The sequence below is a fragment of the Pogona vitticeps genome, chromosome 1 (assembly GCF_051106095.1).
Source record: "Pogona vitticeps strain Pit_001003342236 chromosome 1, PviZW2.1, whole genome shotgun sequence".
Classification (NCBI taxonomy): Eukaryota; Metazoa; Chordata; class Lepidosauria; order Squamata; family Agamidae; genus Pogona; species Pogona vitticeps.
In genome coordinates this window covers 250,620,768-250,647,449 of record NC_135783.1, presented here as the reverse complement: position 1 = coordinate 250,647,449, position 26,682 = coordinate 250,620,768, and the positions used below count along the sequence as shown (strand labels likewise).

General features: G+C 41.0%; 1 protein-coding gene across 2 annotated transcripts in view; it reads left to right on the top strand.

The window, feature by feature from the left end:
* Positions 1-26,682, top strand: part of IGHMBP2 (immunoglobulin mu DNA binding protein 2) — a 108,759-nt gene that overhangs the window by 5,229 nt on the left and 76,848 nt on the right. For both annotated transcript variants that reach the window (XM_078383592.1, XM_020784088.3), the window contains exons 3-8: positions 2,483-2,675; positions 3,730-3,827; positions 11,573-11,736; positions 12,973-13,173; positions 18,704-18,851; positions 23,065-23,239. In XM_078383592.1, the coding sequence (XP_078239718.1) occupies positions 2,483-2,675; positions 3,730-3,827; positions 11,573-11,736; positions 12,973-13,173; positions 18,704-18,851; positions 23,065-23,239 (979 nt within the window). The remainder of the gene's footprint in view (positions 1-2,482; positions 2,676-3,729; positions 3,828-11,572; positions 11,737-12,972; positions 13,174-18,703; positions 18,852-23,064; positions 23,240-26,682) is intronic.

The following is a 26,682-nucleotide window of genomic DNA, read 5'->3' as shown; positions in this document are numbered from 1 at the left end:
CAGGAGAAGAGAATGAAAGACACTAAAGTTAAATGCTGTTGATTAGAGAAACACTAAGGGGAAATTCTTCCTTACTATAGACAATCAGACACATTTCTACTTGTATTACCTCTTCAGCACTGCTGACTGGTGTACATGGTAATTTGGGAATAGTACATTATTTTTACCCTTTGCTGTCTGAAAATAGAAGACTACTTGGAAGTAGGTTTGTACGGTGTTAGATAAACATGTGTTTGGCAAAGTGTCTCTAGAGACTCAGAAAAGCACATAATCTTTCCGTGCTCTGTTTCCAAAAGAGCCATGTTTTCTGCTATGTGGCATAAAAGCCAGCATGAGCTAAAGATATTGCCTGTTGCGTTTACAGTTGCTAGTGACAGAACAGTTTCAGTTATGCAGAGCTGTGCTTTTCCTTTAAGGAACAAATATTTCACCAAGAGAAAGGAGGCAGCCATGGGGCGGAGGCGGGTGGAAACGCAGAAGGAAACTAAAATTAAAATGCGCCTCTCCTATATTGTAAATGTGCAGTATCCATCCAAATGAAGGTGACATTTCTTGCTGAGTTAGGCAGAGTGCATTGATTGAATCATGACAATTTAAATTGGCAGTTTCCATCTTAATTGAAGATGCCTAACAGCCTATATTTAGGTGAATGTTGTTAATCAGTTTTATTGGCGCCTGAATTACTTTCTGTAGCAGATGTGTTCTCCCTGGTTGCTACAATCAATTGTTTTTGCTTGTTTTTAGAACTAATTGGTATTTATGCTTGAACTTAAGTTTGTTTTGGAAACAAAAATGTTTTGGAAATAAATACATATACACAAGTATCTGTTTTGTTTATGTAGCCTATCCACAGGGACCTCCTATCAGCATCTAAATCTCAGGACGTACTCTGGAGAATCCTGTCCAGCCATTCCTGACTCTGAGTGACTCAGGAACAGAACTGGGTGAAGTTCCTTAAGAGCAGTCTCTGAAACGCTCAGTAATGCTTGATGCATTCGTTGCCTTGGGCTGTAGTCTACCAAAAGCTTGTGCCTAATGAATTTGTTCCTCTTTCAGGTGCCACAGGACTGCTCTCTTGGCTGAGAGGCTGAGTGGGCCTTTGAAGGGTAGAATTTCTCAGACTTGGCATTTTCTGAGTTCATACTCTGCCTTCACTTTGCTTTTCTCATGAGGAAATATTTGGTTAAAGCTGCCTCTTGCAGAAACAAGTGTGTACAGTATCTGACCGTTTTTGCTGTATCAGACATTGAGTCTGTAGAATAACCAATAGCTTTATGTTATGTATGGCAGTACAGTACCGGTTTGGGATCACAGCACTTCTGGGTTATTACTCTAAAGGCTAATGAAGTATAAGCTAGATTGGGAGAAAAAGACTCTTGGAAAGTGCTAAGAGAACCATAATGCAGCCAGTCAGTTTAAATGGTTGCTGTGCTTCAGATGCACAATGCTTTCTCTGTCTTGTGTCCTCTTCCTTACCTTCAGTGTTACTTACCCAGTGAGGGTTTCTGCTGTGCTAGAAATCTGACCTTAATAATTATGTGTATTTTCTGCAAAGGTCTAGATCTCATTCAGGTGTTATGAAATAATGACGGGAAAAGTGGCTGCATGTTATACCCACCTCCTCCTTGCACATTTCCATTGCTCCTCTTAGGCGAAGAACAATTTTCTGAAGAGGAGAGAGTGTCATCTGTGCATTGGAGCTCTCTTCTCCTCTTCAAGTTACTGTCCCCGTGAGGAGAGCAGTGGAAAAGGTGACAGAGAAAGTTGAGTTGGCGTGCTTTGTGGCCCAAGGGATTTGCTCTGCACAGGAACTGTCACCCACATAACCTCCAAATGCTTAAGTAGGGCTTTGTAACGCTTACATACTCCATCTGTGGCTTCATGGGAACTGTGTTAGCTTGTATCCATGAGGACTATAGAGCATTGCTTTTGAAATATCTGATATCTCTAGCACCCTACACATTTAGAAATGTTAAATCAGTGTTAAGATGAGAATATGTTAGGTACATATCTGCAGTTCTATTTGTGCTTTTTCAGTTCTGGCTTTAAGGGAACTTAAGAGAATTTTGAGCAACTTATTCATCTGGGTCTTGGTGAGGTCATGTGGCTAACTAGTAAATGCCAGGGGCTTGTATTGGATATAGTCAGTTATATAGAGCTGGATGTGAACTGCAGTAATCTCTGAGGATGGGAATGCTTGGGAGTAGAGAAACAATAGGGACAATTTGAACCATAGCTCAGTTACAGAGTGCATTATTTCCTATACTGTATAGAAGGTACCTGGTTTGATCACCGCCTAGACTGAGGATCCATAGCAAGTGGTGGGAAAGACATGTGCCTGAGATATTGGGAGAATTCCTGTCATTCACTGTCAATAACTGCTAAGTTACACAAAGTCTAGCCTGATATAAGGCAGCTCCTCTGCTATCCTCCTAAGATGTAGTCTGAATTTTCTTCTTTGCTGGTGATTTATCTTCTGCAGGTGACATTGTGGGACTTTACGAAAGTGGCGGCCCAGGGGATCAGCTCTGCACGGGAACTATCACCCACATAACCTCCAAATTAATTACTGTTGCAATTGATGAGCCTCAGAGCAACCTTGTAAGTTTGGACCAAGAGAATGTCTATCGTCTGCTGAAACTTGCCAATGATGTCACCTACAAAAGGCTTAAAAGGTAACGCTGCTAACATAGGACAGATTTTGGATCATTATATATTTTAAACATAGAATCCTCTCATAATGTAACAACGTTTCATGTCTTCCGAAAAGGTAACAATGAGGTGGGGATGGTACTTGGTCTTCATCCTTAACCATTTCTACCTCCCTTTCCAAAAAATGCCAAAGTGCAAAGTCTAGATGTAATAAGCTTTTTTATTATTATTTAACTAAGTACCTGTACTGGGACAGGTGATCTTCCTCCCGTATGGCTCCTATAGGCTGAAGTAACAAAGCCATACCCAGTTCTTGAATCTTACAACAAATGATTGACAGGAAAGAGGCTATAAAACTGATTTTTCAGTTTTGAATTTCAGAATGATTTCTAGGTTCAGCGCCTGCCCAGCTCTTTTACTTGAGAGAATATAAATCAGCATTATATTCTTCAGCACCTGCATATGAAAATAACCTGAGACGTTCTCCTTTTGAAGAGGCCTCCAGATGGCTAGGGCAATATCGTATAAAGATACCTTTCTGTCTGTGGTTTCTGTTGGACATGGCTAGAAACTGTAGTTCTACAGAGTTTAGGAAGGATATATCTGCATGTACAGTTCAAGGCTTGGCAATTGTTGGGGCTGGGAGAGATAACAGGGAGAGGAACCTATTTTAACTTCCCTAATCTCATTGACCTGGCTGGAGAGCTCACTGAGTTAAGAATGGACGTTCAATTCCCCACTGTGCCTGTGGCTCTTGTGAGTAGAGCCAGACTGTGTGACCTTGGGCAAGCGTGACAGTCCCAGAAGAACGGAATGGTAACCCACTTCTAAGTGTTCTCTACCTGGAAAACTCTGAAAAGGGTTGTCATACTTGACAGCACATGATTATTATAATTTTTAATGTCACTGAATTCATTGAAAATTCTTTTGTGTTCTTGCAAACTGTAGATTTTGTGGCCGTCCTGTAATAGTTTAAGAAGAATTTCAGTATTCATGTAAGGTTTTACTTTTACTTTTTCTGAGCTTTAAAGGAATTAACTTTGAGATTTTCATATTTTGTATTCTTTTTCTTATCAGGGCTTTGAATGCGCTTAGTCAGTATCAATCTGGTCCAGCATCTGGTCTCATTGACATCCTCTTTGGTGCTGCTGAGCCTCGTGAAGTTGGCAATACAAGTAAGAATGTATTCTTTTCCTTTATTAGTTGTGGGCACAAATTTGAATTTTTTGGAGACTTCAGAAGTGACTACAGTACGAAGTGTTCTAACCATGAGATGCAAAATATATTGTGTTGCCAAGCCCCTGGGAGTCCTACTGTTGCATGGAAGAAAAACACAGCTGGAACACCTGGTGCTGGGTCAGTCCTTCCTCTGCTTATCCTTACTCACAAGCCTTCCATTTCATTTATGTGCACTATATGATCTTAAATAGTTATGACATAAAGGGTAGGAACATGTATCTGTGCAAGTATTGTTGAAAAACATCACCAATATGATGGCTATCTAAAGACACATCATTTAAACCAGTAGACATTGCCACACGTTGACCAGACAGACTAACTTCTTGCTAAATGATCTAGACAGCACCACTGAGGTTGTTCATGAGATGGGAGGGGTTGAGTCTTGATAGTCCTGGCGCTATTGACTGTGACACTATCACTCTCAATTAAGGTACAATGTCAGGAACTGTGTTCTTGCTGGCTAGGTGGGTAAATAAAGCCTTGGAAAGTTGCTTGCTGGGTGATTACTTCGTCACCACACAATAACTTTTTTGTTCAACAAGAGGTAATAGTGGGATGCGGGCAAGTCAGGATCTAGTGGTAGATCTCTTGGTACTTTGCGGCAGAGACACAAGGCTTCTGACTCAAAATTATTTTTTAAAAAAAAACATTGGGGGAGAGACTTTCTCCACTCCACATTAGGCAGCTGCAATGAAGACTGCATGGAAAAGTAGGAATGAATTTTGGCCAAAAAAACCCTTATCAGTTTTGTGACTGCTATTAAATTACTGGGTTGAGCACATTAATTTGAACTATATGTTTGATTCCGGAACCACTTTTTTATTTCCATATTATTGGTAGATCTTGGAGTTCTTGCAAAAGCATAGTACATGCTGTAAACCTGAGGTCCCCACACCCTTGTCACAGGGTATGCTTGAGCTGTCATTGCTTAGCAGTTGTGCACTACAGCTGAAAGCCTGTAGTAAGTAGCAATTAGAATAGGCCCACTGAATCAGTGGACCTGTAGTGAGTCAACACTTGTTTAAGTTCCATTGATTCATTGGGCTTGCTCCTTTTGGCTCAGGGACAGTCAGCAGCTATTAGCCTGCATGGTTGCAAGATCTAGGTCAGCCCCTCCGCAACTCAACCTCTGTAACTTTCATTCATTTTAATGGGTCTCCATGGTATTGCATCATACGAATTACTCTTTCCTGTTGTCTTTTATCCAAAATTCATTTGTGCACAAAACACCCTAATTTGTACACCATAATAGGCATTTGTATTTAATGAATGTATTATAGGTGCTTTCCTTACTGTGTGAGTGAAATAATCCAGTTGTTCTCAATAGAATAGCTGGGAAGGAAATTCCAGGTACCATCTCATTTCTAGTGAGCAATGTGGTACCTAACAGGTATTCTGATCCAGTCATTGAATAAAGTGGGCAAATTCTTTCTGAGGCAGGTATTTTCTAGAAGGATTAGTTACTGTGTCTGTAGGCCAAGGTGCATTGTAGGAATGCTTGCGGTAGAGCTCTTGTGACACTATTATCACTTGGAATGTAGTTGAAATACCAGAGTTAACATGTCTGAATGTCAGTTGTTACAAGCTTACAGAAAGTTAGCTCTGAAGGGAGAAAGTGAGGCCTTGCCTAGGATTTCCGAATCTCATATAAATGATAGCTGATCACCACCAGAGGTCAGTGTTCTCCTTTGAGCAACACCTGTGTAGTCACCACGCTGTACCTACTTCTAGTTTTATTTTTGTCTTTTGCCAAAATGCGCTCAATCCATTCTGTGTTCAGTATGAATGTTTCTCTCCCCCCCCCCACCCTGCAACAAGGGGAGAAGTCTTGGTGCTGTCGGACAGTGTAATAGCAATTTCTTCATTTTAAAGATCAGGATGGTCCTGAGCTGTGATATCAGTTCCTTACTTGTGTGTCACAATAATTGCTGCCCAGAGAAGGTAATAACCAGGCCTTCCAGAACTTCTGAGCTGCCTCTTAAAAGTCAAAGTGACCCCACTATCCTGCTCTTCCTTGCCTAATTGTCCAGATTTCAGAACTCACCTGTTAGCATAATATCTTGAAAGATCTTGACTAGAGCTTAACTACTGCCGTCCAGATCTTCAGCTCCTCTTTTGGATGGGAACGGCATAGCCTGCTTGTCCTAGACCTGTCTATGCCTTTTGAACATTTAACTAGCTTTGATAGACAGTTAGGTCCAGAAATAATTGGACCCTGACACAAGTTTTGTTATTTTGGCTGTTTACCAAAATAAATTCAAGTTAACATTGAAGTAATGAATATGGGCTTAAAGTGAAGTCTCTCAGCTTTAATTTGAGGGTATTCACATCCAAATTGGAGGAAGGGTTTAGGCATTACAGCTCTTTAATATGTAGCTCCCTCTTTTTAAAGGGACCAAAATAATTGGACAAAAGCTGTTTTATGGACAGGTGTGGGCTCTTCCACCGTTATTTCATCAGGTAAAAGATCTGGGATTGATTCCAGATGTGGCATTCACATTTGGAAGCTGTTGCTATGAACCCACGACATGCATTCAAAGGAGTTCTGCTTGCCAGTGAAGCAATCTATCCTTTGGTTGTAAAAAAGAAAAGGAAAAGAAACCCATTGGAGAGATAGCAGGAACATCAGGAATGGCTAAAGCAACAGTTTGGTATGTTCTGAGAAAAGAAAAGAAAAAGAATTGCACTGGTGAGCTCTGCAACAAAAGTCCACAGAAGAATCTTGTGGTGGATGATTGTAAGATCCCTTTCCATGGTAAAGGAAAAAAACCCTTCACAACATCTAGCCAAGTGAAGGACACTCCCAGAAGGAAGGCACATCCTTATCCATGTCTGCCATCAAGAGAAGACTTCACGAGTGCAAATACAGAGGGTTCACCACAAGGTGTAAACCATTCATAAGCCTCAAGAATCGAAAGGCCAGACTCGACTTTGCCCTAAAAAATCTGCAAAAGCCAGCCCAGTTCTGGAACAGCATTCTTTGGAGAGATGAAACTAAGATCAACCTGTGCCAGAATGATGGGAAGAAAAAAGTATGGAGAAGGCTTGGAACAGCTCATGATCAGAAGCATACCACATCATCTGTAAAACATGGTGGAGGGCCTGACAGGCTGAGTCACAAAAGGAATAAAACATTCTTTGTTGCCCAGAGATGCTTTCCAGAGCAGTGGTGTACACAACTGTAGGCCTTCCAGAATTAGATACCTTAGGGGCTGCCTGCTCCATTTCTAACACTGGTAATATTTGAATAAAACCATTAACATTGTGATTCTATACATGTCTACTCAGAAGTGACCCCTCCCCCAGTTGCAATCCTGAACATACTTAATGAGCATTAAGCCCCTTCAAACATAGTGTCAGAGTAGACATGTAGTGGATTTTAGCATAAGTCTTATAAATGAGTGTCTGTGTATTTGCTTTGAAGATATTTAATTTTATGTCTTTAACACTCGGAAGGTGTGTTTAGACTGTGTATAAACATAAATAGTAAATCCTTTTCCATTTCCCTCAACTGTGGGAGATGGTTGTGAGACTTTGCAGAATGTTTACATCTCTAAATGTTTCTAGATATGAAAGAAAAGAAAGGAAAAAATGTTCCTGCCAACCTGTTTGAAAGTCATACATTTAAAGAAAGTAATTTCAGAGAGACAGAGAAGGCCCTGACTCAAAATATGTTAGAAGAGAGAATCAACTGGGATTTATAGCAAAGCTTACTTTTGTCTCCCTCATGTCAGGCAATCATAAACCATTACCTCTGTGCTGCCGAGAAATCCATCAGAATCCCTGGGTAATATCTATCACAGAATTACTTGTTGTCATTCTGTCAAGTAAGACTTTGACACTTACAGGTTGAAAAGGACATGACTGAAGTTCCATCTGTTTTCTGTTTGCTTCATGCACTTGGTTCCATTCTGCACCTGATGGACATGAGGAAGGATTTTGTTTCCCTACCGTTCTTTCTTACAACAATTTGGATCTATTCTAAAACTCCCAAATCTTCCTTCCTTCCTTCCTCCCTCCCTCCCTGATGGTTTTAATACTGATGGTCATAAAATATTATCTAGAAGTTGAGGTCTGGGAGGTACAAGACCCTCTTGAACTGTAAACATGGGGCAGTTTCTTTATAAAATGGATATCTGATGTTTAAAAGTCTGCTAAGTGAATGCTTTAAGCTCTTCAAGTGTTCATAGCAAAAAAAAAAAAAATTAAAGTCAAACTGCATCCTATATGCAGAACTGAATTCCTTTTCTCCCAGGAGAAAACAGAATGAAATAAGGAAAAATGGCTTGGATTTGGCCTTGCTTCAGAGATTCCAGCAATCAGAAATTTAACATGAACTTACATGTATTACATTTTATCAAGCTTTGTTCTAACAGCTATGCTTAGAGAGGAGCTGTGTGTAATTCTGTGTGTTGCCTCCTATGCTTTAATTATTAAATATTCAGGGAAACTAGCACAGTTAACAAGGCCCTAAAATGGTCTTGTTGTGAAACTGTAACACTGGCAGCTCCCTTCCTGCTGCAAAACAGCTTCAGAGGTGCATCACAGTTGGTCATTTAGTAGAAATGCCCAAAGCTAAATAGATTTGGAGACCGTCTTCTTTTCCTGCTGTCTCCAATGAGCAGCCTCTTGACAGCTTGCTTTGGCAAAGATAGCACAGCTGCCCTTTTAATGCACCAGTTCTTAGTGCATAAGGGGAAATTAAATTGTCCATTCAGAGTCTTTTGTCAGCCTGAAATTAAAAGTGTGTGTTCCATGCAGAATTTGCCAAACTTATAATGACAAAAGCACCTACTTACTGCTTTGTGGAAACCACTTCTCACAATTTAATTGGTTTCCTCTGGACCTTGAAAACTAAATGTTGCCCTGCTTGTTACAGTGATGTCAAATTGAGGCACAGAGACACCAAAGGCACAGCCCTCCTTGTTTTAATTTTCATAATAGAAAGGGTAATGTTGAGGTAATGATAATAACAATAAATAGTAAAGATATGAAATCTTGAAATGCAGATATTACTCATCCATAAGTAAGGCTGGGTGGACATTTTTAGAAGAGTGAAATTTCTCTGAAAGTGGTCTTACTACATTCAAAATAAAAGTGTTTTTCCCCCCCAAAGATAGTCTTGGGTGTATGTGTGTGGTTTTTTGCATATTTGAAGCAGAAGCTTGAATTATGTGATATCGATTAGCAGCCCTTTCCCATATCATCAAGAGAAACTATATTCCTACTCAAAGTAGTATCACTCTTTTTAAAAAATTACTTTAACTAAGGTGGTGGTAAATAAAGAATAAATGCATGTTTGTTCCTTTATAGTGTTTTTAAAAATAATTGCAAACATATGGATAAGTCATTTGAAGCTTGTAGTACTGCTGGAGCATGTTCTGTTTGTCATTATGCACATAATTGCCAAGTTTGACTTGCCTCTTAGCAGAGATGTGTTAGTTCTTATATTGTATTTGACTTCACCACAGGTGAACTGAGTTGTAATTTGCAATAACAATCCTGTTTTAAACTGAAGGCTGCCCATTCTGGGGTTAACAAATAAGCATTTTATTATTATTGTATCTCACTCCATGCACCGCTTTTATTCCCATTGCTTCTTTTATTCCCATTGCTTCTTCCACAACGCAGCAATTGTATTTAGTTTCAATACAACTTAATTATTGTAACGTCTTGCACATGAATACTTGTGTAACTTTATGTATCTGAATGTATCTGTATCCGAATGGGTCTGTATTAGAAACTGCTTGTACTGTAGACTGACCCTGACTTAGATCTCTTCTGACTCTTGCCACAATCACACCAGGGTGCTAACTTTACAGACACATCCTTGCATATCAAAACACATAGTGCCTCAATGGCCTTCTTTACAAACACACCCTTGCATATCAAAACACATAGTGCCTCAATGGCCTTCCATCTGCTAGCTGAGAGATATCGCCCCAAGGAACAGAACACAATACTTTCACTTCCCAAAACAACAGGCCTGCTCAGAGGGCAATTAAGGAGATAATTGGCACCCTTGGTATGCGTAGGGAGGAAGCTAAGGCACTTCCATTTTGACACCAAGGGAAAAGCTGTTACTTGAAGGCCACCATATACAATGCAACAATAAACAAAACGACAGAGATAAAACGAATATCTGGGTACTGTCAAATCAGACACATAGTCGCCATCTGAGTAATTCATAACCTTAAGGCCAAGGGGGCATGCGTATCATATGCACATTCAGGTACAGCCAATAAGTTAGACCCACAGAACATTTAGGGCCAATGGGCATAGAGATCCAAAGTTTCGGGTTCAGGACACCAATCAGAATCTAACTGTTTACGGCCCTTTGTGTGTATCCCTATAAAACATCCATGCACCCGTGTTTCGGGGCTCTTCTCTGCTTTTAAGAGATTGGGCCCTAGCTGTGTAATTTAATAAATAATTGGCATTCTATACAGCTGGTTGTCTCGTGTCTTAGTCTGCTGCCTCTGCCGGAGAATCAACCCGATTTTCAGGGTTAACAAAACTTTGTATTCTACCTGCAGCAACATACCCTGTGGGTAGACCCTGCTTCTATAATGATAGCTGCAAAATCCTGGAACCATTGTTTAAAAATGGATATATAAACCAGGGAAATATACTTTAAGATTCAATGAGATGTACTTACCTGGGCTAAGTACCACTGAATGTATCCTTAAAGAGGATGTTCATTTTAAAATGGACAGTAGGAAGGACACAACAATTAACTGCCTTTTGTAGAAAACTGGCTGCTATTGTTTTTGTTTGAGTCAGCAAATATGTTGGAGAGCCCATGTGGTGTAATGGATAGATTGATGGATTAGGGCTCAGGAGATCTGAGTTAAAATACCTGCTTGGGCATAGAAACTCACTGGGGATTGGTGATGACAAACCTGGTCCTTAAGTACTCCACATACTCTGATATCCTTCTTACATTGGACCACACTTGATGAGACATAACAACAGCTGTGTTTGCCTTTGGTAGCAGCCTGGTCCATAAAAGCTCATAGCAAACAGGGAGAACCTTTAGCCCTCCTGATAATGTAGGCTTTAGTATTAAAGAAGCCTCAGTTGGTATGGACATTGTTAAGGAAACATAGGAGTTACAGCCTAAAACATATGGAGGGCCAAGCATTCCCTTATTTATTGTCACTGTTGAATAGCTCATTATCAGTCTCCTTGTTTTACAGATGATGAGAGTGGTGGTACATTGTGTGATTTGCTAAAGGTGATCTAGGAAGTTCTGGCTGAGGAAAGATTAGAGTTCCCAGGTCTTGCAATTCCAAAGTAGCAGATCTTCTGTTGGATGCAACTTCAGGGCATATACGTAACATAACAATAAATCATAATAGGAGTAGTGCAAGGGCACTGCCATTTTATGCAGTTCCCTGTTCCAGCACAGATTAGGATAATGATACAGAATGTCTCTGAAAACTGAGCATCTTTACAGTTAGATATAGCCTCTGTGTTTAAAGAAACCAGGGCTCAGTGGGGATCTTGATTCCTCAGAGCATTAACCAGGATATTTCTTTTGTTGCAAAGATTATTCTTGCTGTCAAAACTGAACCACTTCCAGGAGCAGCCTCTTATTTGTAGTGGGCTTCCTTTCTTGTGCAAATGTTCTTTGCATGACTGAGATCTGAGCAAATGCTCCTCCTGTTGCTTCTTACAGAGCTGTTGAAGTTCTACAATGAATCACTGGATGTCTCCCAGAAGGAGGCTGTTTGCTTCTCACTGGCACAGAAAGAACTTGCCATCATCCACGGACCACCTGGAACTGGCAAGACCACAACGGTGGTCGAGATAATACTCCAAGCTGTGCAGCAAGGCTTGAAAGTGAGTGGATAAGCATCTATATTGAGATTAGCTGCCTGCCCTTTAGGCAGAAGGATTGGCTCTCTGGTCATATTCCATATATATGATCTGGAAGTTTGATGACATTATAGGGAAGGAGCCTGGGTGTATTTGATTTAAATCAAATTGATGTAAACCATAATTTAACTTTTTTAAAAATCAGATTTTTTGACAATATAATTTTTAAAAAACTTTTTTATTTAAATCATGGTTAAAATCATGATTTAAATCAATTTGATTTTTAAAAATCATTGATTTTTATCCACCCTGGCAGGATCATAGCTCAGCCTTTGTAGGCAGTAGGTACTGTGTTCAGTCCCAGGCATTTCTATTTAAAATTGGAATGGACCTTCTCAAATAGCCCATGACTTACTCTGCTTTGTCCTCTCTCCTCTGCCCCTCCCTCACCCTGCAACACACACTTTTTCCAAAAATCCTCCATTTGAAACTAATGGAAGACACATTTTCCCCAAGCCTGTTTGTCATGCAGAGGTGTGGTTTTGTGGAGTTACTGCATGGACAGAATATAGGATTAGTCTTTCCATCCACAGATGTGATTTGGCTAAAATAGTTTCCTGTTGCTATGGGTTGCAAATTTGTTTCCCCCTAACCTACTGTGTGCTATGCTACCTGAAATGTGGAAATTTGGTAGAAATGTGAGGGGAATATTGAAAGCAAGCATTTGGTTTCTTTAAAAGAATTTTTCTTGTTGGTCTCCAAATTTTGACAGTAAACCATTACAAGACATTGGAATAGTGGTGCAATTCAGGAGAGTGCTTCAGGGAGCCTTCAGAAATGACCAGGGCAGGTTGGGGGAGACAGCAGCTTGATTCCTATCATCAAATTTGGCAGTGCAGCCCAAAGAGGGGCGTGGTTTAGTGGCATGTCAAAGGTGGAGTTTGTCTATCTCAAAATAGACCTCATGGAAGTAGGTGGATGAGTAGATAACTAGAATTTACAAGCTAAGCACAAAATAACTCATGTCCTTGATTCCTGCTTAGAAGCCCTGGGATGATAGCAAAAGCCATGGAACTATAAGACCTGGACTGGAACAATCTGAAATAAAAAATAATAAATCAAGGTGTTATTTTTCTGTCAGTTCCAAATTGACATCCTTTCTGTTCCTCCTGGCCTTAGTCATGGGCCTTTTTCTGTTGACCTCTAAGTTCTGCAAACTTTTAGCTATTTAGTGCTTTAAAAATACGTTTCTCTCCCAAGGTTCTGTGTTGTGCTCCATCGAACATTGCAGTTGACAACTTGGTAGAAAGACTCGCTGGCCATAAAGTCCGGATTCTGCGCCTTGGCCACCCAGCTCGTCTCTTGGAGTCCATACAGCACCATTCGCTTGATGCAGTCTTGGCACGTGGGGATAATGCCAAGATTGTAACAGATATTAGGAAGGATATTGATCAAGCATTTGTAAGTCTTGAATTCCATTTTCCACAGTTCATTTATGTGTATTTTTTTAAGTCAATGGTTCTTTCAGTTTCTCAGATTCCAAAACAGTGTTTCTTGATGGCCACCAAAATGTTGAAGACCTCAACTACTTAGGGTCAGACATTATAATAATTCTGTGGGATTTCCTGTGATGATGCTGGAAGCCTCTTCATTCTGCTTCCCTTCCCTTCCATAGTCATTTTCTGACTCCAGAGTATTGCTCTCACAAATTGTCTCATTTCTGAAATTCTTATTACGGCATTCACATAGTTCTTATTACACAATTTGACAACGCAGATTCCGAGCTTCAGGTAATCAGCACCCCTCATCAAAGTTCCATTCTTTTTATGATTATGTTGTTGTTTTTCCCCCAGCTTGAGATAGGAATTAATCACTGTATGTTGTGGGTCTATTGTTTGATTAATCCCTATGTAGGTCTACTGTTTTGAAACTATTGCCTTTGCTTCTGATAATGTTTTCAGGTCAAGGCTGAGTCTTGTAGGTGAACAGAAATTCAGGTTTTGTATAAAGAGAATCTGTGATGAATTATTCCCATTTCCTCCATTCTTCCTTGTCACTCCAGTAGAGGGTGCAGTGTTTTAAGTTATACTGATACCATTATAACTGATGGGCACAAATTCACTGATTTTGTAACTGAGTCCTCTCCTCTGAAGTCATATCCTTCTTACTCCTGCCATGCATACATAGCAAAATAAGTAGACAAAGTTTTGCTGTTGTTTGTCATTCTTGTTACTTGATTTCCTGTTTTAAACTTAATTTAAAATCTGGCACTAATTCAGTTGGGATAATCTATTTTAATGCAAATTGTTTCATTTCTCTTCCAAGGACATTGCATAAGATGGCTTGGTAATTGCATTAACTTTACTGTGTCAGACTGTCCATTGTCACACAGAGATACACCTGGAATGAGTGCCAGGACATGGTAGACAGCACGTTGTGCTGCCTTTGTTCATTTCCTTTAAATTACAGGAAAGTAATACAGTAATTATACTTGTATTTTCTAAAACCTTTTGCTCTGTTCCCATTTCCAATTGCATTTAAATTATTATTTAGTATTATTTATTCAATGACTATTGTTTTTCATTAAGGGCCAGTATTCTGTACAAATTAATGAGCACAGAATGGAAGTTGTGGAAGTGGCCACAGCTATTTGGAGACTGCCTGTTGTGGGCTGTCATGTAAGTGCTCCAAATAGCCATGGCTGGTTGTGCCATTTCTGTTACGTACTGTACATGGCAGTCCAAACAGGATGCTGGCCAGCATTTTATTTATAAAGAGATTCACAGTCTTTATCATATGTCTTGTCAGAACACATAGACGTATACACAGAGAAGCAAATGGCTCTTGTTCTTCATGTTGGGTATGATAAGTGTAGTTGTGTAATAGCCATTTGCCCAGAGTCTCATCATAGTAGCACTGAGACTTGGACTACTTCTTCCTAGATTTACATATTATTGTTTTCAACTGGCTCTTTTGGTTCTCAGAAATAAGCTTTCTCAGCAATACTTTCTAGATCAGTCCTCCCTGATCCCTGGCCACCCAACTACCTTGTGAGTATCAGGATGAAGCATGACAGACTCCCTCCCTGCTCAAAACCCCTGTTCTCTCTGAGCAAGCTTTTGGGTGGGCAACTCAGAGTCAGAATATCTTCTTCAGTGGGATTGGGGAGAGATTTTGCCAAGAGCTAGTCCTTACCTGTAAGCAACTGTAGTAAAATGCTAACTTTAGTGGTCTTAACTGACTAGATAGGCGGGATATAAATAAAATAAATAAAATAAGACATTCCTGGCATTACTAGAACAACTTCCTATATATAGGACTTATATCTGCAACACTTCCAAGTGACATGTTGTTGCTTTATGGTGACTTGAAATAGAAAGTCATATCTATAGCAGCAGCTTTCTTCAGCATTTTGTACAAGGCTGAAGTGTATTATTCCCCGTATTGATATTTATCTTTTAAACAAGCATGGTTTGTAACATAGTGGTAAAGACAAAAAAGAGGCATAATCAAAACACTCGTAGACTGTGTGAATCGGAACTGTGAAGCTCAGTTTCTCAGCACTGAACACAACCATCTATCTGAACTGGGCCCTACAGGCAAATGGCTGTTCCAAGAATAAAATCACAAGAGCCACCAAACTGAGAAAACAACACAGGACTGAAGAGAAAAAACCAGCCACCCACAAATAAAGTATTTCTGCCATACATTAAAGGGGTCACAGACCGCATGGGGAAGCTTTTGAAAAAACACAAACTACAAACAGTATTCAGGCCCACCAAAAAAATACAACAAATGTTATGGTCAGCAAAGGACAAAAGAGACCCCCTCACCTCTGCAGGAGTATACCAGATACCTTGCAGTTGTGGCCAGATATATATATTGGGACCACAAAACGCAGCATCCACAACAGAATCAAAGAACATGAAAGACACTGCAGACTAAAACATCCGGAAACATCGGCAGTAGCTGGTCATGCCCTGAAACAAGCTGGACGTGAAATCCTATTTTGAAACACAGAAGTACTGGACAACACCAGCAATCACTATGTTAGACTAACAAGGAAGCCATTGAAATCCACAAACACCAGCAGAGCCTCAATAAAAAAGAAGAAAGTCTAAAACTCAACAAAGCCTGGCTCCCAGCACTGAAAAATACAGGCTGCAAAAGGTCAACAAACTCTACCCAGCCACAAGGACTGGTGATCACTCCATACAAAAGACTAGCTAACGACACCCATCAATCACAGTGACAGACCATCTCCCCCTCATCACAACAATAATAACAAAAAACACCCTGATCACCATAATCACCAAATCTCCTGAAAAGGACAAAAAGTTGATACCACAGCTGCAAATACTCAGCTATCCCACACACTGCACCAGAACACAGAGTTCTAACTCCTGACCTCTGAAGATGCCAGCCACAGAGACTGGTGAAACATTAAGGGAAAAAAACCCTCCAGAACATGGCCAAACAGCCCAAAAAACCTACAAGAAACAATGTACTGCAACATTTTGTTCCATGTCCTACCTATGTTCTGGGAGCTAGAGATTATGCTCTCCCTCTTCCTCATCTTAGCAGTTTGCTGCTTTCAGCACTTCCAGAATTCTTTTTCCATTAAGCTGTAATTACTTTGTTACAGAGGTAGAACAAACAACTCAGAAGGTGTTTTCTATTTGGCAAAATTTAGAAAAGCATAAGCGTTACTGGAGTGCAGGGCCACCTCAAGTAAATTATAGTGGAAGATAGTTTACCTGCTTCTCTGCAGAGAGGATATTAGCAACAATACCATCTTTATAATTTTGTTATTGCAGTCACGTCACTTCCTTGTGGATTTCATATGGCCTGTCTTTGTCTTGAACCCTCACAGAAAGCAAAAAAAAAAAAAAACCTTTTCAGACCTAAACATTAAGGTATTGTTTTTAATAAATATGGGTTTGACCAAGGGCAGGTCCACTGTAGATAATTATGTTATACTTCTGTCAGCATGGAATACTAGAGTACTGTACTTGCTTGTTTATATCATGACCCTGGGGAGCTTTAATGGGCAGTGAAAGCAGGGTGTAGTTCAAGGATTGTTGGCCTTCTATTCCGTGACTAAAAGAAATGTCACTTTAATGCTAGTACATCTGCCACTGTCTTTCACAGGATTGTTTGCCTGCAACCAAAAATGACATTCTCAGTGAATTTCTTGGAGTCAGGCAAATTTTTGTGATGTTGTAATCGGGCAGCAGATCATATAAGAAGTGGCAGCATGTTTCCACTTTCTTTCCTTTACTAGAACAAGTGTTGCCACCAATTCAAATCTCGGGAGTTACAATATAAACCAGAGTTCTCTGTTGGCATTCCAGTGCCCCACAGAATGGCCCAGTGGGCATGGTGTAGTGCTGTGATAATGGGTGAAATCCTGTTGCACAGTGGTGCATAACTTTTAGGAGTGAATTGCTGAAGTTATGAAATCTACATAGACATTATCTGGTATACACTCAGTCACGCATGATGTCATTCCCAGGAGCATTTCTGAGGAGTCATGTCATTCCCAGGAGCATTTCTGAGGAGGGGGAAAGGGAGGTGTCCCAGCGGCAGCTATTGCTTTTTCCCTTCTGAGCACTTGGGAAAGATGCTAAATCATGATGTAGCTTTATTCCTTTGAGCCTTTCTGTGGAGCAGAGGAATCCCAGTATGCTGCACTGATGGCATCTCTTCTAGAAATGGCAAGAGCTTTTTCTTTGGTTTTGGTTTTTTTTTAAGGAAAAAGCAAAAACATCTTAAAAGGAAAAGAAGTGGGCAAGTCACCTTCCTTTTGCCTTTTGCAACTGATCCCTTTTTGCCCCATCTCCAGACTGCCAGAAAAGTATCCAGTGGCTACTTTGGCCAAGCGCTGCATTGCCCTTACTGAACAGATCTTGACACCAGCAGGAGGAGACTTTTGTTGCTTGCTGTTCCCTGAACAGTATTTTTTTCCCCACCGAGAAGTGAAAAGTTGAGGAAACTTGGGCTTTTTTTCCTGTGAAACTCAGTGCTTTGTCACAAGTCATATCCCAGTACTTGGGATTGATTGCCTAACTTCAGTATTTTCTTGCTTTCCATGCTAGGTGTTTAATTTATTGCAACTGAGTTTAATTTATTGCAACTGAAAGAGGCTGAATGGAGTCACTTAAGACGAAGGCATTCTAAACAAAGCAAAGACTAGTAGAAATACAATGGCTTTCCTCCACCTTATTTTGCTGCTAATTCAGTTCTGTGGCCTTTTCTGTTTAGATGTGCCCTTCCAAACACCCAACTAAATACCAAAATTGTTAATCTTGTAGTAGGACGTTTCTTGTCATTGAGGGATGTTATAATGTATAATATATTTGTTATGTGACCAAGCAAATTTACAATGGTATGATTGTTTTGTTTTTACATATAAATTGTATAGAAGCACAGCATATTGTTTTAAGACATATGCAGTTGGGAACTTGTTAAATGAACCTTGCATACTAAGTGGACCTAAAGTAAACTAAGCACATGCTAACATTTTATTGTTCATGAAATTGGCAGCTAAGGTTATATACCATACAAGTTATGATAGTAATATCAGAAACTTGTTATAGAAAACTCTGGCATTTGTTTGCATATGTAAGTGAGTAAGTAAACTTAATTCAGCCCCTACTTAGATTAAGAATTTTATTTTGTGGATAATGGCGGGAGGAATTATTTGATAATAGTACTAAAAAGCATAGGTTCATTAAAAAGCTGTAGTAAGTTTGCATACATAGAAAACCTAAACTGAATATATTTGCATTGCTTGTATATATTGCTAATACACACAAGGGCTGAGCATCTTGAGAGTACTCCTAATAACTCTAATTGCAACATGTTGTATATTTCTGGGTGGATTATTGTGCTCTATTATCTTGCCTATTCAGCATTTTTATATAGTGATGTGCTAGGCTATATAAGCTGTGCATTTTTATTAAAAGGTTTTTTTGTTCTCTTCGTTCAGGTAAAAACCAGAAAAACCCAAGACAAAGGGGAGAGAGGCCATTTTCTAAATGAGATTAAGATCCTGAGAAAGGAGCTGAAGGAACGAGAGGAAATGGCTATGACTGAAATCCTGAAACAAGCTAATGTTGTTCTTGCAACAAATACAGGTTAGAGGAACATTCCTGTCTTTGCTTTTAATAAGGATGACTAAATCAAATTATTGGCAGGTACAAACTTAGGCTGCTGTATGATTTACTGCATTACCATGCTTCATCAGGAACTCCAAAGATTGCATAGTGTGTCTTTGAATTGATTCTTAGTCCTATACTTTTAACAGTATGTGTAATATGCAGAATTATGCCTAGGTACTGTAGTTTATGTAGCCTTTTGCCTTTCTGTTCTGATCACAGAGCTCTGCTCCCCTATTGGTTGATTTATGTAACTAATCAATACTTTGTGCATCTGAGCAACATAACACAACCGTACCATTCACATTTTACAAATCATTGCTTACTACTATTATATGCTGGCTAATATGGGAAAGGAATTCATCCATAATTTACAATCAAGCTCTTGGACTAGCAAAGCAGTGTGTTACTTATATCTTGAAGCTGGCATTTGTATGATTTTGTAGGACAGGATCTAACCAGTCTGATGCTGCTTGATTTTGTAGTTTTCAGACGTCCCCCAAGTGGGGACAAAGAAAAATATGCAGACTTTGTAATATAAATGCTAGTATATTAAAATACTGCAAGCAAGTACAGTCGTGCCCCGCTTAACGATTACCCCGCATTACAACGAATCCACTTCACAACAATGTTTTTGCGATTGCAATTGCGATCACAAAACAATGTTTTAAATGGGTTTTTTTCGCTTTGCGAAGATTGGTTCCCTGCTTTGGGAACCGATTCTTCGCATTACGACAATCAAAACAGCTGATCGTCGAGTTTTCAAAATGGCTGCCGGGTGCTCAAAATGGCTCCCCGCTGTGCTTAGGGACGGATTCCTCGCTATACAGGCACTGAAAATGGCCGCCGTATGGAGGATCTTTGCTGGACTCTGAGTTTTAGTCCATTAGAATGCGTTAACCAGGTTTTAATGAGTTTCAATGGGTTTTTTATTTTCACTTTACAACGTTTTCGCTCTACAGCAATTTCGCTGGAACGAATTAACGTCGTTAAGCGAGGCAGTACTGTACAAAGACTGTTTATGAACACAACAGAAGTGCCTTATTAAAAATATTTTGTTCAGAGAAAATTATATTTTTTTCTGGTTGGGAAACTGAAATAGTAGCATAAATCTCCCATGCAAGAGGATTCTGTCCAAGCAGAATACTGTTTGAAACATTATTTAGGATGCAATTCTAAATAGAAGGAGCTGGATACTGAACAAATCCTCTCATCTTAAATTCCCCATTCCATCCGGATCTTGCCGGTATGGTGAAACTATCAGTAGAGCGGTTCTGTTGCCCTGCCCCCTTCATTCAACAACAAAAATAACAAATGTTTTCCACGTCAGGGAAACCTGACTGGGGGCCAGTCCCTCCCTGCCCACTGCCCATATGACAAAACACTATTTTCCCTTGTTATGAGATTAGAAATTATGACCTTCAGGAGGAAGCTATCTGAGAAACCTCCTCAGTGGCTGAGAAGGGTTGGGTGAAGGGATCAAATTTCATGTTTCCTCTTCAAAAATGACTTCCATTCTACAGAGGATTGTTTGGAAATTTATCTGCTCACTAGAGGCGGGGGATCCTGGTAAAATCATTCCTGAATATCTGAGTTACCTTGAAAGCCCTATTAGGGTGGCTATAAGTCAGTTCTGACTTGATGGCACATTACATAATATTATATGCTAGTTGCTCTTTTCACCCTGTGTTTTGCACAGTCTCACACCCAGAGCAATGCAGTGCCATATCTCTGGCTTTCTGTGGATCTGATTGCTGCACTTGCCTACTCAGATGATCTTCTACTTGCCTTTTGTTTCAATCCATCAATACAGAATCAGCTTTCTTTTAGGAGGGGAAAAAAAGCCTTCCTTTGGGCACTGAAGGAATGCCAAATACAGCAGTTTCTTAACTATGTCTTATAACAAAATGTACTGCCAGATTTTTTAAAATACTTCATGCTTTCTCTTATTGCTTCAGACTTATAGAACAACCCATCTTTTGTCCCAATCTCTCTCTTTTTTTCATATACCACTGCAATAGTGGGAGGAAAAAAATTTTCAGGGTGCTGTTATTTTGTGGACACAAGTCAGTGTTTCAAGATAAAAATTATCTTCATTTTTATTATCCTGGTTTTCTTTTATTACTCCCATACAAATTACTGAGTGCTGCTTTGTCTGATTGTACAACTTGCTTTTTCTCTTGGATACACAAAATATTTTGCATTAATTAGCTTCTCTGCTTTCATACACTGAGACTGTGATTACACTTTGCTTTGTAGCGAGATATTCTCAAAATGTCCAGTGGAAATCAAGCCAGAACAAAGTTTTGTTACTTTGAAACCTAAACACTGTTTCTTCTGCCATCCATTTCTTCTTCTTCTTTTTCAAAAGCATGTTGCAATCAGAGCAATTACATGGTTGATATAATTGGAGGTAGAAATCATCGTCACCTCCTCCATCGTGCAGAACTGATTGGCACAAACCAGTCCTACTTCTGTCATGGTGTTGCCAAGTTCAGCAGAAGGGGAGTTTAATTGCTTCAACCCTAAGGGACAGAGCTGACTTTTAGTTAACGGAGTTGAGTGAATTAGGATTCCACCAGAACAGCTAGAATAGAATAACATCTCTCTTAGCTACTTAATAGTACTTGCACACTTTCTTGTCGCAGACCAGGTTTACTTTTATCTGGAAGTCAGCACAGTGGCAAAACCAATTCAGAACAGTGTGACGAGTAATGATATCGGGTGCAACATAGCCTGTGACATTGTCATTTGAAGATTTTTCTTTTCGGCTTTTCAGTTGGGCTGTATGTAATATATATCTCATGATCCAAACAGTCAGATGATTAAGTTCAATTAGGGAAAGAGCAAAATGCTTTCTATTACTTGTCTGTTTATGGCCTTGTCCCTTGGAAACCACAGGTAAGGTGGTAAACCTGTTCCAAGACTGGGCCACATTAAACTGCAGGCAAGGAGCTGCATGGTTAAATGCCAGGCTAGAATCTTTCCTTCACTCTGCAGTTGTATGGGAAATGTGTTCTGGTTTGTAGTGGCGTTAAATGGAGGTGCATTAATTGTGTGAATCTCTCTTCTGAGATGTGAAGTGCTATCTGTCAGCTGTTCCTTGTGTGAATCATACCTTGTAATATTAGCCACGGTATGACCAGTAGCATAATCTGTCCCCTCTGCTGTTTTTTGTATGAATTATACCTTGTAGTACTGGTGACTGGAGAGCAGGTAGCATATTGCTTTGTTTATGTCGAATTGCTGTATGATATACCTCAGGGTTATCTGCTAACACTAGGAAGTAGGTCAGAATATAAGCCCTTGGTGGGGGAGCTGCCTCTTTGCCTATAACTGTCATTAATCTTGAAAGAGAGGATATGAGAGCTAAGCTTACTACAGTTGTGAAGACTGTTCGCTCTAGTCTCAAATGTTTTAGACAGGATTGACTGAGCAGGAAGAGGATGGTTTTATAGCAACAAGGGTGAATGGTTACCATTTGCACTCAGGGGAGTTTGCAAGATGCTGCTGGAGAGCTCTCTGTTCTGGAGGCATGTGGCCTGCAAAGCAGACTCAGTAACAAAGATGATTAGGCAAATCCAAGGAGACTCAAACTGTTGGGGCAACGGAAGGAGATAACTATATACTTTAGCTAGCATAGGATAGATTACGTTACCTCTGAATATCCATTGCTGGGGAGCACAACGGGGAGAATGCTGTTGTGTTTATGTCCTGCTAGGAAGTTTCCTGGAGATGCCTTGTTGGCCACCGTGGAGACAGAATCATAGCCAAAAGGGTACAGACAGTTGTAAGCTTCCTGCAACCAGACATTCTAACTTTGAGTGTAACTTTCTTGGATTTAAATAAATCAGCGTCTCCTGTACAGCAGGTTGCACCATACCATGTCTTGGCTTCATTTAAAATTCATAGTTTCCAAACCGCCTCCACTTCACTGGCAAACTAAGCAGAATGGCCTCTGCCCCCACCTCACATAAGTGGATGGTTGTCCCCATAGAAATGGCCAGATATGTCAGGACAGAATGGACAAGGGGCTGTGCCAAGTGTTATCTCCATTGTTGCTCACAGCACCACATAGTCAGCTAGCAGTGAACTGAAAAGGCACACAAGCCCAAGCCTTTAAGCCAACCAGATTTTCTGACTTCTATTATAAAACAAAGATTCAATGTTCCTACATTCTCTTTTTGATTAGGAGCCTCTTCTGATGGTCCACTGAAGCTACTTCCTGAGAACCATTTTGATCTGGTGGTGATTGACGAATGCACTCAAGCTCTTGAAGCAAGCTGCTGGATACCTCTGCTGAAGGTCAAAAAATGTGTCCTGGCTGGAGATCATAAGCAGCTGCCTCCCACAATCATCTCACATAAGTAAGGAACATTTCCAAAACTAGCCTATTAATTATTAGAGTGAGTACCAAGAAAAAAGTTACTGTGAAAAACAGTATTTCCATTGGAATGGCATAATTTGTATTTAGTTGCATAGCAGCTAGAGTTAGGCCTAATGCACTCTTATCTTTCATGGAATTTAGTGCCCATATGACCAGTTTGCCATGGTTTAGCAGGAGCACTTATAACAGTGAGCTACTGATAGTAGAAGCACAGTTTCCCCCCCTAATTATAATACTTTACTCTGATGCTTGCAAAGACTTACTGATAGCTTGAAGGTGTAAGAATTACTTGGCTCCCTGTAAATGCTTCATGACTGGAAGGAAGCAAGAATTCGGCAGCCTCTTTCGTGGTTGTACAATTCCAAGATGTAGTGACATCAATGTCAAATGTCAAAATGTACCAAAATTACCTAACCTAACAAGAGGGTGCCTACTGAGGATTTGTACTTATGAGCTCATGGAAGATTTTGACTACTGAGTTCAATTCTTTCTCTTTGTGCACACTTTGGGAATTACCCGTTTACAAGAATAACTGGGAGAAAATAATTATTTTTTTCTTCTACTGCTGTGTATGTGGCTTGTACATGAAACAGAAAACTCAGAATGAACGTAGTCTTCTTTCCATAGCTGCCTGCTAGCTTTGGGAGACTGACATTTCTCAAAGCTAGCACACAGCTGTGTAACAAAGAATTGCCTATCTTGTGTGAAAGCTGCTGCCTTTATGACCTCTGTACATAAAGCTGTAAATTGTAATTTGCCTTCCATCCCTTGGTGTTCTCTATACGTGAATTACTTGCACATTGTTTTCGGTAATGTGTGTACTGGTGAACTTGGTTTGACCGTTGTTTGCAGTTCTGATTCTGCCAGAAATGAAGGGGGCTATGGTCAGTGTATATTTGCATACAGTATAGACTTTCAGTTCGGATCTAATTGCAAATTATGGATTCTCAAAGAGTAGAGGTATTTTGTTCAGGCAGATTATACCACAAAGCTTATTCGTTGTTCGGAAAGACACATGAACCAAGCCCACATAGGATACTGAGAGCACCTGCAGCTGAACAGAAAGAATTGACTGAATCCTATAGCACAAAACAGTTGTTCTTTGTGCTGTCTGGAGCTTCCAGGCATTGTGGATCCTGGCCTCGGATTACTCAAAGCTGGAAACCAGTGGCCCAAAGCATAAGGGCTAAGAAAAGAGAATAGCCAGTGTCATCTTAAGAGAACAAAAAGTGGGGAGTGCTTGAGATGTAGGAGGAATGTCATTTGTAGTAAAAGGTATAAAAGGAAATAAAGGCACAAAAGTGTGGGACAAGGTGCTGGAGAGCTTTAAAAGTGCCAAGAACTAGTTTGTGTTAAAGTTTGAAAGGGATGAGAAATCATGTGGGAATATAGGGGAGGTTCTGCAGTGACAGAAGTAAACAACTCTAGACATAGAGGCTTTGGATAGGACTGTGGCAAAGAAGGGCCAGAGAAGGCATTTGGAGCAGGCAAGGATAACAGTGTAGTTGGAGAAGAGTTGATTCCATTTATCACCATGACACATATAAGCAGAGAGGAGTACTCCATCTTCTTGAGGCTGAATTTGGCAACAGCACCAGGTCCTTTTCTGTTTCCTTCTGTGCTGCAAGGTCAGAAGACCTGCAGTCGTAAGATCAAATCCACGCGATGGAATGAGCCCCCATCGCTTGTCCCAGCTCCTGCCAACCTAGCGGTTCAAAAGCATGCAAAATGCAACTATATAAATAGGTACCACCACGGTGGGAAGGTAACGGCGTTCCGTGTCAAATCGCGCTGGCCACGTGACCTCAGAATATTGTCTTCGAACAAACGCTAGCTCTATGTGTTGGAAATGGAGATGAGCACCGCCTCTTAGAGTCGGACACAACTGGACAAATTGTCAAGGGGAACCTTTGCCTTTACCTATAAAGAAAGTTCAAATATATGGGCTGCCAAAATGGTACATATCAACAACTGAAGAGGACATCTTTTGTAATGCTGATGGGTTGAAATTGCTGGTTTGAGGCGAAGCCACTCTCAAATGCTTTGCAGAAATAGCTTGCAGCTATCTTCCTGGGAAAATCTACAGTGGTGCCTCGCTTAACGAGCACCCCATTTAACGAAAAAATCGCATAGCGATGGCTTTTTGCCATCGCTTTTGCGATCGCACAACGATCTTGCCTATGGGGAAAAATCGCTTTGTGATTTTTCCCCATAGGCACCATTTTCCCCTAGCTGAGCGGCGGGAGCTTTGAAGCCCCGCCACTCAGCTGGGGGAAAATGTCGGCAGTGGGCTGCGGCCTCGGAAGGACCCCGAAGCCACCGTCCCCTGCCGACAATTCCCTTCCGAGCTCTCAAAGGGCCCCCTCCGATATTGGAGAAAGCCCTTTGAGAGCTCGGAAGGCTCTCAGCGGCAGCAGGGGAAGGGTACGGGGGTGTCGAAGACTTCCAGGCCTTTGCCTGGAAGCCTTGCGGACACCCCCCCCACCCTGTCCCCACCGCCGGCAGCCTCCCCGCGCCGCCTACCCCGGCCGTTCTTGGACGCCTGGAAGTCCGAGAACGGCTGGGGAAAGCGGCGCGGGGAGGCTTCAAGCATCGGAGACAGGGTGGGGGTGGATCGGGAAGCTTGAAGCCTACCCGCGCCGCTTACCCAGGCCGTTCTTGGACTTCTGGAAGTCCAAGAACGGCCTGGGTAAGTGGCGCAGGTAGGCTTCAAGCCTTCCCGATCCACCCCCACCCTGTCCCCGCCGCCGGCAGCCTCCCCGCGCCGCCTACCCCGGCCGTTCTCGGACGCCTGTAAGTCCGAGAACGGCCTGGGTAAGCGGCGCGGGGAGGCTTCAAGCATCGGGGACAGGGTGGGGGTGGATCAGGAAGCTTGAAGCCTACCCGCGCCGCTTACCCAGGCCGTTCTCAGACTTCTAGAAGTCCAAGAACCGCCTGGGTAAGCGGCGCGGGTAGGCTTCAACCCTTCCCGATCCCCCCACCCTGTCCCCGCCGCTTAAAGCCTCCTTGCGCTGCCTAGCCCGGCCGTTCTCGGACACATAGGTGTCCGAGAACGGCCTGGGTAGGCGGCGCGGGGAGGCTACCGGCATCGGAGACAGGGTGGGGGCTGGATCGGGAAGCTTGAAGCCTCCCCGCGCCGCCTACCCCGGCCGTATTTTTGTCTCTGTTGGTAGGAAATTAGCATACAAGAAGACTGTAAATTGTACATTGTTGTGCATGTTGCTCTATATAAATATTTAGTCATTTTATGTGTATGAGTTTTATGAATATATCTTATATTTATAATGTAATCATCCAGGCAATTGCAGGCATAATATCTTTCCCTGTAGAGAAAACCTGTACAATGTTGCTAGCATTTTTGTGGCAATGGTAGTGAGTAGCAGCAGCAAATGAATATTTCTAATCTGTTGATTGTGATAAAGA